The 12,582-nt window shown below is 45.1% G+C and overlaps 1 protein-coding gene across 4 annotated transcripts in view; it reads left to right on the top strand.

Moving 5' to 3' along the window:
• Nucleotides 1-10,086, top strand: part of TMCC3 (transmembrane and coiled-coil domain family 3) — a 285,572-nt gene extending 275,486 nt beyond the window's left edge. For all 4 annotated transcript variants that reach the window (XM_053662207.1, XM_053662213.1, XM_037135011.2 and 1 more), the window contains exons 3-4: nucleotides 2,035-2,170; nucleotides 5,693-10,086. In XM_053662207.1, the coding sequence (XP_053518182.1) occupies nucleotides 2,035-2,170; nucleotides 5,693-5,995 (439 nt within the window). In that variant the 3' untranslated portion in view covers nucleotides 5,996-10,086. The remainder of the gene's footprint in view (nucleotides 1-2,034; nucleotides 2,171-5,692) is intronic.
• Nucleotides 10,087-12,582: the final 2,496 nt, after the last annotated feature.

The raw sequence follows: 12,582 nt of genomic DNA, 5'->3' as shown, positions 1-12,582 counted from the left end.
GATTATATTCTAAGAATCCTAAAACATCAATTTCAAAGAACCTATGCACCACAATGTTCATAGCAGCACAATTTACAATAGCCAAGAGTTGGAAGCAACCTAGGTGCCCGTCAGTAAATGAATGGATCAAAAAATTGTGGTACATATACACAATGGAATTCTAAGAAGCAGAAAGAAAGAAGGAGCTACTACCCTTTGCAACAGCCTGGATGGAACTGGAAAGCATTATGCTGAGTGAAATAGGCCAGGTGTTGAAAGACAAATACCATATGATCTCACCTTTAACAGGAAGCTAAACAACAAAACAAACAAGGAAGCAGAATAAAAACAAAGACACTGAAATAGAAAACAAGGGGGCAGTGACCAGAGGGGAGAGGGAAGGGAATTTAAGGGGAAAAAGGGAGAGGGATTTGGAGGAACAAATAGGAAGGACACAGGGATGAGAACTAAGGGGGGTGGAAATGGGAGGGAGGTGGGGAGCACGGGTTGGGGGGGGCTGGGATGGGAGAAATAGACAAAAAACTGTACTTGAAAAATAACTAAATAAAATTATTTTTAAAAATAAAAGTAACAATGAGGAAAAGAAAAAAAGGTGGATTTTATTCAATGAATTTAAATTTTGTCTGTAACTTTACAAGTGGATCATTTTGGGCGCTGAGTAAAGAGTTATAAATACAAAAAAAAGAAGTGAATATATATATTATACATTGTATATAATATATATGTAATATATATTTTATTTAATAATACATATTTAATAATATGTAATATTGTTAGGTTTCAACGTTAAGTTTAGCTTACATGTTTTATATCTGATACATGGTTTTAAATATGTATTAATTTAGGAATGTGGCTTTTTTTCAGCTCAGATTTTATGAAACCATTTTTTAAACCTTCATCATAATCTTTGACTTTGGTTTCTTTGTCACACAAGAAATATTTTTGAGTCACAAATTTTCCAGAAAAAAATTAACCTTAATTCTGTTAGAATGATTCAGGATATAGCACTCTTTGGATCCAAATTTTATCCCAAGTCACAAATACACATTTACATACATTTAGGAAAGTGTTTGTTCTCATTTGCTTATATAGTTATATTTGTGACCTCCTTGATTTAACCACTGACTGCATTGCGCACTTTAAGCCTTCTTCAGAAGGCTTGTTTATCACACCAACATGGGGCACCTATGAAGTCCTCCCTGAGAAAAAGCTTAAATATGTAATTTTTGTTTCTTTTTTAAAAAATGATTCAGATGTTCTATATAAACATATTAAAACTGCCATTGATCAGCGTCATTTTAAGCTAACACATCTTCCCTAAATAGTGCTTTCTGTTTCAAAATAAATATTATAAGCCTATGTAAATATAAGACAAATCCCTCTTCTCTGAAGGGGGTGAAGACTGAGAATAGGGATCTTTATGCCTCTGTTATCTTAGACTTTTGGAAATGCCACCTGCAAAGCCATGTATAATTTATATGAGTTTAAGTTCCAAGAGCTGAAACATGCATTCAGAATTAATGTGTGCACTGGGAAATAGTGGCATTGCCTCCAGTGTAGTGACTGGTTCTTTCCTTATGGGCACTTTGGTGCCTGAGAGCCATGCCCGTGAAGCACTGGGCACTGTGGGGTGGAGGAGGGAGGGGCACCGGGATGCCGGCGGGTCCTTGCCTTTAGTGGGAGCCCAGACAGTGCTGCTTCCTGACCAGCTGTGGTGTAGGCATCACTCTGAGGCCTGTGCTGCCGTCATCGCTGCCTGCTGAGGTGCTGGTCTGACCTGGGTGGACAAGACAGATTTGCTTTGCACAAAACCTCCACGCTGAGGACAGAGTCAGGAATGCAGAGGCCGGTCTTTTCTGGACTGGAAGTCAGTGTTCCCACAGCCAGATGTTTCTTTTGGAAACACAGTCACCAGGAGCTGAAAACAAGCCGAGGGGCACTGATGGCAGTGAGATATGAAGGACATCATTCTAGAAGGTGCTGTCAGAACACCTTTGAAATGTTATGCTCAGAATTGCTCCTTTCTTTACAAAGGTACGAGCGACTGGAAGACCAGCTCCATGACCTGACGGACCTGCATCAGCATGAGATGGCCGACCTGAAGCAGGAGCTGGCCAGCATCGAGGAGAAGGTGGCCTACCAGGCCTATGAGCGCTCGCAGGACATCCAGGTGCCTGTCCTCTGTCAGTAGGTGCTCTGCAGGCCCTGCGCAGCCGCTAATTCATCTCACAAATCAAGTACATTACCCCTGAGTTCTAAAGGATTTCTGGCTCATGGAGCAAACATTTCTTCACCTTATTTACCCCATTAGCTCATGCTACAGACATTACTGAGTAACAAAGCTATATTCTGTTTACTTTCTGCCTAAAGTAGTTAACATTTATTATCTGCCTCCAAGCTCCTCATCTATACCCTACTCTCTTCACACAACCAAATGTTTTTAAATTTTAATGCACAAAACAAATACTGTTCTTATAATTGGAAGTTTATATCTTTTCACCACCTTCACCCATTTGCTCCCACTCCCCACCCCTGGCAACTACCAGTCTGTCCCCTGTTTCTATGAGTTCATGTTTTTTAGATTCAACATGTGAGATCATATAGTATTTATCTTTCTCTGACTTATTTCACTTAGCTTAATACCTTCTAGAACAATGTATGTTGTTCCAAATGATGGTATTTCCTTCTTACTCATGGCTGTATAGTATTCCATTGTAGAGAGAATACCACATTTTCTTTATTCACTCATCAGTAGGCACTCAGTTTGTTTCCATGTCTTGGCTATTGTAAATCCTGCTGCAGTGACCATGGGGGTGCAGATACCTCTCTAGATACTGATTTTATTTCCTTTGGGTATATACCTAAAAATGGGACTGCTGGACCATTACGATAGCACTATTCTTATTTAGGGGATAGTTTGGGTTAGTACTGTTCTGCCTTTTTTAAAGAAACATACTTGAGGAATGAATGGGTAAGATGAAGGGAGGGACTTTGGAAGTCATTTCAGTGTGTTCCAGTTCCATCTCTAGTGCAAAAGGATGTCTCTGTGAGTAACTGGAGGGTCTTTCTTGTTATGATCGATAGAATCCTGGCCCTCGTACTTTCTGTGTGACACAGGACAGGTCAGCTCTCTGTGCCTCAGTTTCTTCATTTATAAAATGGAAATAGTAATGAGCTCTATTTCCTGAGGTTGTCCAGAAGATAAATGGGATAATAACCTAAAGTACTTAAATCTTTGCCTGACACATAAGCAGTTAGGAAATAAACACTGACCATTCTTTTTGTTATGTTGGTGAGTACATATGTCCCTGGGCTTTTAGCTTGACTTTGTCCTTTTTTCTGGTTTCTTTTGTTCTCAGAGGCAGGGTGGTTCACGGGAATGGACTAATATAGGTGGGGCAGCTACAGCCTATGGAGATACAAGGGTTTGTGGTTATTTCAAGCAAATGAGTATTGGGCTTGTTTGTTTTTTAATCCTGAATTCCCAATTAAAAGAGTGTAAAAGGTAATCCTTTCCTCTGTCTTTATCCCCAATAAGTTAAAGACTGGGCTCGAGGAAGCACTAAAGGTTATGGGGCTGAGTGTCTCCTAATGGGTGCTGTGGCTAAAGTTCCTTACAACACATTGCTTGTTTTGGGGGGGATTTTTCTTTTAGTAACAAAAATTTGGTAGCAGTTCTAAGGCAATTCTATTAATATATGTAATTCATCTAGCCAATTAAATGTAAATTAATTTGCCTAAAATGTTGATCTTTTGTCTTGTTCTATCACCTTTTCCATGCCTTGTCCGAAATGAAGGACACCCTGGGCCCAGGCGTTTGAAGCGAATACATGATTTCCGGGGCACTTGCCCGTTGTTTTGGAGAGTCAGCATTTTTTAGAATGTGAAGATGGAAAGATGTTTTACCCTTTCTGTCGGTGGCCTGCATAATGAAAGTTATATAGTAACAGCAAACCCCGTTCTTTGGCCCATAGACTATATTCAGCAGAAGAAAAGCAAATCATGTTACAGACATTCTGCTGTTTCAGCCCTAAAAAGATGACTGTGTTTCAACTGAGGAAACACATGTCGGTGAATGAATTAGGCAGTAGGCTAGCAAACTGGAAGGGGCTCACTGTACTGCCTCTACTTAGGTCCCTTCCTCTCAAGACACTACAGGTTTTTCTCTTTCAAGCTTCATATCCCATGACCCCATCTCCTGAGTGTTCAGCTGGTACACAGCACCTGCTGCCTGCTCCTCGTGCCTCCTCGCACGGTGCCGTGGGCCTGTGCTCTGCCTCATGCAGCCGTGGCCTCTTGGCTGGGGAAGAGGGCAAAAGGGAGGCTTGGCATAGTCTGACAGGTCCAGAAGGCTCCCCACAGGATGTGACAGTTGGCAGGAGACCTGAAAGATGACTGAGAGCCACCAGTGAGGAGTGGCAGGAGTGGGGGGGCAGACATTTCAGACACAGGGCACTGCATGTGCACAGGCCCTGGGCATGCTCCTTGTCAGAACCTGATAAAGCCAGTATGGCCAGAACACAGTGAGGGGCAGGGGACTGGCATGAAGTGAGGCTGGAGGGAGTGGCTGGGCCTGAGCCATGTTAAAGATTTTATAGGTTTTACAAAAAGGAATGACATCATATATGCCTCTCTAAAGGTCACTTGGGCCTCTGTATGGAAAGTGGATTCATGGGGTTGAGAATCAGGAGGGTGTATGGAAGAATCTGTGTGGCTCGCAGGCAAGAGATCCTGGTGGCTTAGACTGGGGCCGTGAGCGTGGGAGGGGAGAGAAGCGAGCCGGCGGAGATAGACATTGGATGTTGTAGCAGCAGGGCTGGGTGGTGCTGTTGATGAGTGCTCTCAGGCTCCTGGTTTGAGGAACTGGGCGGATCAGGGCTGGGTCTGAGAAAAGGAACACAGGAAGGGAAACGGGGTTTGTGGCAGGTGCAGGAGAAGGTGCAATACCTGAATCCACATTTGGACATGTTGCACTGAGGTGCTTTTAAGAATCTCAAATGAAGACGTTAAGGAGTCTTGTAGATACATGAGTTGATCTCAGGAGAGACAGCTGGACTAGAGGTTCACATCTTTCCAAGCCTCTGTGTCTTAGTCACTGAAGGCTTGGAAAGATGGAGATCTAGTGAGAACGCACAGCTTCAGATAGTGTCTCAAGGAACACAGCATTCCAGGAGCAGGCGGAAGCAGAGTCGCCCCACAGTCCACCCTGCCTGCCCTTCTCCCTCCGTGCTCCGCTGGTCTGTAATGGCGCACACAGACTCCGAGCAGTGAAAGAAGGACGAGCACTTGGAGAGAGCCCCTACTCCATGGTGGAGGTAGACAACTGTCCCCACCTCTCCTCTGCTTTGTCCCTCATGGTACCAACAGATGCCCATATTTTAGGCACTTATTTCTCATATGGGTGGAGTCAAAATACCTAATTTCTCATTTATGCTTTTTATGGTTGTATATACATGCTCATTCTACCCATGAATAACGGGATAAAATGAGCTTTGGGACTCTTGTTTTATTTCTTTGCTGTCATTGTCGTCGCTGTCATCGTCATCGCTGTCACCATTGCTAGCGGGGTTACGTGAAGCTGCCTCAGCACCGAGCGTTCTCAGCTGGAGGCTCGTATGCACTTCTGGGCAGGCCCTCACATGTTGCCCATGACCTCACAGCATTTGATCCTTGCTCTCGCTTTTGCCCACAGGAAGCCTTGGAATCCTGCCAGACTCGCATTTCGAAGCTGGAGCTGCACCAACAGGAGCAGCAAGCTCTGCAGACGGACACAGTGAACGCCAAAGTTCTCCTGGGGAAGTGCATCAACGTGGTCCTGGCCTTCATGACTGTCATCTTGGTGTGCGTGTCTACCATCGCAAAGTTTGTCTCACCCATGATGAAGAGCCGCTTCCACATTCTTGGCACCTTCTTTGCTGTGACTCTTCTTGCAATATTTTGTAAAAACTGGGACCATATTCTGTGTGCCATAGAAAGGATAATAATACCCAGGTGAAGCCACTGGTTCCTATCTTGAAGTTTGTAAAGAGAACTCTGAATTTTACCAAATTTTAAAATGAACAGTCGTGCCAACTGAAGATTGCCGGAAGGCCTGGGCTGTGTTGTAAATAACTACAATTCTCTTTAACACGGTAGCAGTCACCAGCTCAGTCCTCAGTCCCTGTGCTGGTTAACGTGCGTCTGGTTCAGAAGCTCACCCACACTGCTCACTGCCTTAATCGGACCAGATTCCCCACCTGCCTGACTCTCCCAGTGTGGTAGACCTCTGATTGTTGAGCACTTGGCATAATTAGCAGCTCAGAAGAAAAGGGAAGTTCAGTCTCTCTCTCAAGTCTCTATCATCAAAATTGAGCTCACCATTGTTAGTGGCCATGCTTTCCCCAGGTCCCGTAAGCAGCACGGGTGCAGCACAAATCAGAGAAGGAAAGAGGCCCAGGCACTGACTGTGTCGAACACTCAGGGCTGATGGAAGTGCAGGACACCCCCGTGTGATCCACCCTGATGGTCTGCTGTTGGCCGTAGGTCCTGCATGTGCCCAGTGTCCACAGTGGTCATTTACGTGTGATTCTCTGTGACATGGAAATCTTATTTTATACCATGTATTCACCCAAAGTCTAACTTAGTTGCTCTGTTGCACTTTAAATGGTAAGCCACGAGGGTGTGTGAATGAGGCTTCTGCCTTCTCATGTCCTCGGAGCCACGCCCCTGATGGCATCCTAACCGGCTGCCAAATGCCCAGCCTCCAAAGCACAGAAATGCTTCCAGTCCCTCATCAGACTGCAGCTGTAACATGGGGGTCCTCTGAGCACTGCTCTGGAGGTTTGTGACTCCACACATTTGGTTTTGATAATCCCCCATGGGGGTGTGGTTCACTTTATTTGCAGGTCTGTGAGGGGTTGGGAATCTCCCTCAGTAAATGAAAACATATGATGCTCGTGTTGTGGGGTTTTTTATTAAGAAGGAAAACTGCGTCATAGTTTCTAAAGTTGAAGTGCACTAAGGTAGGAACACTGGAAGCAGGAGGAAGTATGACATGTCTGACTGGATGGCAGCTAGATGGGTGGGAGCCGTTCACCTGGATGAAGACTGAGAGGGTCCGCTCGGGACCCTGAATAAATTAGATGCCCTGTCTGAGCCAGTGTTGCCATCTGTCTTCTAGGATCTCACTGAAAGTAAGTCCTAGGATAACAGTGGCCACATTTCCCACATTCCCAGGAGGGCAGCGTCTTTGGCCTATTTGGGGGACATGTGACACTGCCCATTAAATCTGTCCCTCTGTCCACATGAAAGGAAACTGCTCTCTAGGCCCCCCCCACCTTCATCATCTGAGGCATAAAGATGGGTGTTGGTGTACATTTCTTCCAGAAAATGTCAAGTGATCTGGATTTGAATTAAGTGCAATGTTCTGCAAACAGCTGCTTTTAGGGAAATCTCCTGAAAAAATGTGACGGTGAACCACGATTTCAGAGAGCAGAGTCTTCAGGCACTTGGTGCAAGACTGAGGTGTGAGTCTCACAACACAACCTTTTTGCTTTTTTATGGTTGTAATGCAGTGATTTTAATCAGTTCACAAACTTATACAGCTCTCACTATCACCTAATTCCAGACACGACTTTTTAAGACAATGAACACAGTTTCATGAAATCATTGGCTGTGAAGTATTTCGGATTCAGGAAAGGGGGAGTTACGAGTCTCACCTGCATCTCATGGCTGTCTCCTGTCCCCGGCAGGCTCTCCCTGGGTCTGCCAAGTTCACTGTAAATACACTGTGATCCATCAAATCCAGGGGACAAAGACAGGTTCCAGGTCCAGGGAAGACAGCGAGAGAGCATGGTGCACTTCCTTCTGCATTTATATTTCAATGGCCAGCATCCCTCTCTGCCTGTGGGCATCAGCCTCCGTGGAGGCTGAGGGCTGGGTGTAATGTACATACTTGCATCCAGCTGGGTCCTGGGTGGGCCCCTCTTGATGTCTGTGAACCCTTCTGCAGCACTGTGACATACCAGGGCCTGGGGTGGGTGTAGGTGCTGTTGGTAGTTCAGCAAGAATGGGTGAGAGCTCCAGCCCTGAGCCAAGGGTTCTGGGGCGTCTAGGAAGACACTAGCCTCCTCCCGCCACCACATGCCACTGCATGGCTCAGCCCAGCACATTGGCTGCGACACTTCCCAGACCTGCGGTCAGTGTGTGCTCCCCAGTGAGAGAGGTGAAGGAAGTTGGGGAGCTGCGCACTCCAACCCCTGCAGTCTGGAGCAGCGGGCAAGCTGCAGGGACTGGCTGGTCTGAACCGGCGTAGTGCCTAAATCATTGCACCTCACTGTGAGTTTTGTGTTTCTTTACAGAGTTCCTATTTTTGGTGATTCTCATTAGACAATGGATTAGCTTGGATCTCACTTGGATATGCTTAACCTACACAGCATATTTATTTTAGAGTTTTGTTGAAAGTTCATGAAGCTTTCCAATAGATGGTACACCCGCAGGGTGCATTTACTCTGCAGTTTATTATTCTCTTCTTGAGGAATCAACCCTCCCACTGCCTGTGTTCTGCACTGCAGAGGGAAAATAAATAAAATGTTACTTAAGTATACAATTAAAATAGTGCTCAAGCTATGCCATGTCCTGGAACTGGATATTTAATTTACATTGAAGCCAACCAGTCCCTTTTCCCCACCTTGCATTGGCAGTAAAGGCCTTCTGCCTTCCTCCTGAAGCCAGGTGTGGGATGGCTGAGCACCTGCCCATCCATGAACTCACTGAGTCATTTCAGATACCAGACATGGCATTCTAGCCCTGGGATGTTTGGTGACATTATTTTAATGATTGCCAGGATAATGATAGTTTGCTGAGGAGAAAACAAAAACCCTTATGGGTTTTGAATTGGCTATTCCAGCTTATATTTTGAGTATGATTAAGCCAGAGCAGAACACTATCCCCCCCAAAATAAACAAATTTAAAGCCACAACAAAGAGGCAGTCAATAAAAGTTCTGCATTGCTGATCTGGGACAGTGAACGTTTCTTGCCCGGGCCACTTCACTTACGTGCTCGCTGTGGTCCCCTGGCCCTGATATCGGAACCCCCTCCTCACTTCCTGCTGTTGTCCCTCTCGGCCACTTAGCATCCCTGTGTGTTTAGCCCCTCTCCTGCTTTGTCGTTCTTGTTTTCACTGAAATACTGCCCCGTGGAGTATGCGCATCGCCCTTCCATTCTTCTAGCTTGTGAGGTTTCGGTGACAGTGCTGGGAACTGGCTCCCCTGGGGCAACTAATTACTTTTGTCCTTTCTGTTCGGATTTTAAATACCAAATAATTTTGTATTGAATGGGAACATTTCTTTTGCACTGAAACCAAATATAGTTGTATCGGTTTGGAAAAACATTTAATTATACTTATTAATATGAATGTGAGTAGTTAAATAAACCTATTTTGCATATTTGCATAATTTTGAGGGTCCAGTGGTAGGACAAAGTGGCATTATTTAAAATTCAGGGCTTTATCTGGAGCGAGGTATTTCAAGAAATTTAGCGTATGTGCTAAGGAAAGAGTTGATCTAAAAAAACAACAAGTCACTGAAAACAGTGAGATTGGCCTGTTTACCTCAGAAGTAGTTACAAAGTTCAAGAAAATGGTATAGTTAATAAGTATTTAAAACCCATAAGATATAAAGCAGAATTAACCTATAATTTTCTAAAGTCACTACGATTTCTCTGTTTCTAAGAAGCTGGAAAGTAATGTACCCGCATTGTTTTAAGAATGATTTATGTGTGGCCATTTTAATTTATGTATTTAAAGCATGTCTTGCTGTGTTTGTCCTAAGAGAAATGTTTCAACAAAATGTGCTGTGTGTTAATGTGTAAGCAGTAGATAGTGGCTCTGAAAGTAAAAACTGGGGATGTTTATTGTGTGATCCGTCACATCGTTTCCATTGTGTGGGTAACTATATTCATGTCAGCTTAAAATTGGAAGTTCTCTGCAGATCACCCCATTCAAAGCAGGTGCCATTATTTTTTTTAAATAAACACTTGATGTTAGCTTTGATGGTAAATAAAGAGCTAGATTTCTTAAATTTTCCCATTTGTCATTATCAACAGCAGTTTGTGTGTCATCGATTTTTTAAATAGACTTTATTGCAAGCAAACTTGATGGGAAGGTACAGAGATTCCCCTTGTACCCCGTCCCCACACGTGCACAGCCTCCCTGCTATCAACGACCCGGCCAGAGGGTACCCTTGGTACAGTTAATGAACCTGCACGTACACTTCATTATCTCCCAAAGCCCATAGCTCACATGACGGTTCACTCTTGCACCTTCTCTGACTTAGTATTCACCATTACAGTATCTTACGGAATAGTTTCACCTCTAAAAATCCTCTGTGTTCTGCCTATTTATTCCTCCTTCCCTCATCCCTTATAATCAATTTTTAAGCTAATTCCAAGTCTATTTCATAAAAAGTTGTCGGTGTGTGATAGGCAGCCCATACTCAAGTCCCAGTGGGGAGGGAGTTACTTTCTAATAGGTATGACCACTGAGATGGAGAAGTTTATAGGACACAGAAGGACCATGGTGATACCAAACCGCACCTTTCTGGCCTTTCATAAACGTGGGATGACAGCTAACATTATTTGAGCGTTTACTATATATAATGCTCTGTGCCGGATGCTTCGCATATAATGTCCAATGTAATTATTCCAACACTTAATAAGACAGGCACTGTTGTCCCTGCTTAACACGTGAGAAAGCTGAGGTTAAATAACTCACAGCGTCATGCAGCGGGTATCTGTGGAGCTGTTACTTCAGCCCCAACCTGGTGTGACTCTGGAACCTGCCCTGGGAACCAGGGAAGGATATTAAGCGATCGACTCTAGTCCTTCCGTAGCTCTCAGCTCCTGTGAGGTAGATGACTCTTGGAGCCTCACAAGGGGTCACTTTCAGCCCCAGGACTAGAGCAGTCAGTACCGTTCATTGCACATTGTGTGTTTTTCCCTTCGCACTGCGTACTGGGATAAGGATGGTTACCTGAAGCCAACATCCTAGGTCTTTGAACCTAGGCATAGGCTGACAGATTTGTGGATGAAGAGAATGGAAAGCTGTTAATTAAAGCAACTTCACACCCTCCCTGGCTTCCTGAGTTCAGGGTGTATAAATGGCAGTTGGCTTGGCTGAGTATTTATAAGCTTTTTCACTTAGCTCTGAGATGATGAAGTCCCTGGTGGCTTCTGCTCTGTGCCCTGTGACATCTGCTACCATCTGTGGTGGCTACCTCTGAAATTTCTCTCCTTGCTAAGCCAGCCAGAATTTCTCCCTTGCCAGGCCTTGAACTTGAGTAAAGCAGGTAATAGAAATGAGCGACATCCATGTTAACAGCTGTTTTGTTGGTGGTTACTCTAGTCTAGCCAGGCATTGGGAATTGAATTTATTTTTTCTGTTCTGCTTAAAAATAAGCTACTGAGAATAGTCACAACTTGGAGATACTGTGGATTTGATTCCAGACCATGACGATCAAGCCAGGCATAATCCCTTTGCTGGTGAAGCGTCTTGGCCTGAATTTGTAAAAAAAAAAAAAAAAAAAAACCTCCCTGTCTGCAAAACACAAAGTGGACCTCAGAAAAGCAAGGTGTGCCTGTTGTCAAAAGAAAGCAAAGTAGTGCCTTGGTCTGCACTAAATTGCTAAGGGGCTCCATTTGCCGAAGAACCTCTAGGGCCCTGGATTCCCCTCTGACTCCCGGACTGTTCTCATCACAAGCTGCAGTGGCCACAGAGCCTTCCCCAGGGTGTTTCCTCGCTATTCATCATACTTCCTCTGTGGTGTGCAGCCCACGCCCTCTGTAGCCGCAGGGAACAGAGAACTGGGAGACAGCTCCCCAGCTGAGGCTGCAGCCAGGCCAAACACACCCTCACGCAATGGCTGAAGCCAACAAGGGCTGGCCCAGCCTGAGAGGTGTCTCCCCGCAGACTCCATGGTCAGCCTTCGCAAGGTGACTTTCAGCTACACGTAGGGTTTCCCCTTGTAAGCAAGAAACAGTCCCCTAAGGAAGTCAATTAAAATGTTATATGTAGTTGGAATGGACGTGGCTCATTCAGTTGTTCAGGTTTGTTTCCTCACCGGAAAAGCTGGAAGACTACGAGGAGGCTGCTCTCTTGCTGAGCTAGAGAGTGGGTGCAGTGTGTCATGGGTCCTCTTGGAAACAGGGGTCCCAGCGGGCCAGTGGCAGTGGGTCTTCCAGGATCTGGTTCACAGACCGGGTTCATGGTCTCCCTAAGAGCACTCCACTCCTCTGGGCTCCTAGCCAAGCGCGCGTGTGCGTGCGTGCGTGCGTGTGTGTGTGTGTGTGTGTGTGTGTGTGTGTCGGGGGCGGGCGGGGGGATGTACTTGGCTTCCTCAGGGGACCTGTCCTCCAGGGGACAGACTGCTTGGCAGCTATTTAAATTTGAATGTAAATCAGTACATTTGGTTTTTCTTGTCAAGGATGTTCTTGTCAGAGATGGGTTAGTGTGAACCAGTTTCACAGGAGTGGCCACCTAATAAACTGCTCAGGTAGATCCTGAGTTATTGTAGGATGTGGGAAGGCCACCTTGAATCTGGGGGCCT

The sequence above is a fragment of the Artibeus jamaicensis genome, unplaced genomic scaffold, assembly GCF_021234435.1.
Source record: "Artibeus jamaicensis isolate MK-2021 breed Jamaican fruit bat unplaced genomic scaffold, CSHL_Jam_final contig_1028, whole genome shotgun sequence".
In the NCBI taxonomy this organism is placed as follows: Eukaryota; Metazoa; Chordata; class Mammalia; order Chiroptera; family Phyllostomidae; genus Artibeus; species Artibeus jamaicensis.
The sequence above is the reverse complement of the archived record's forward strand: the minus strand, read 5'-3'. Positions and strand labels throughout refer to the sequence as shown.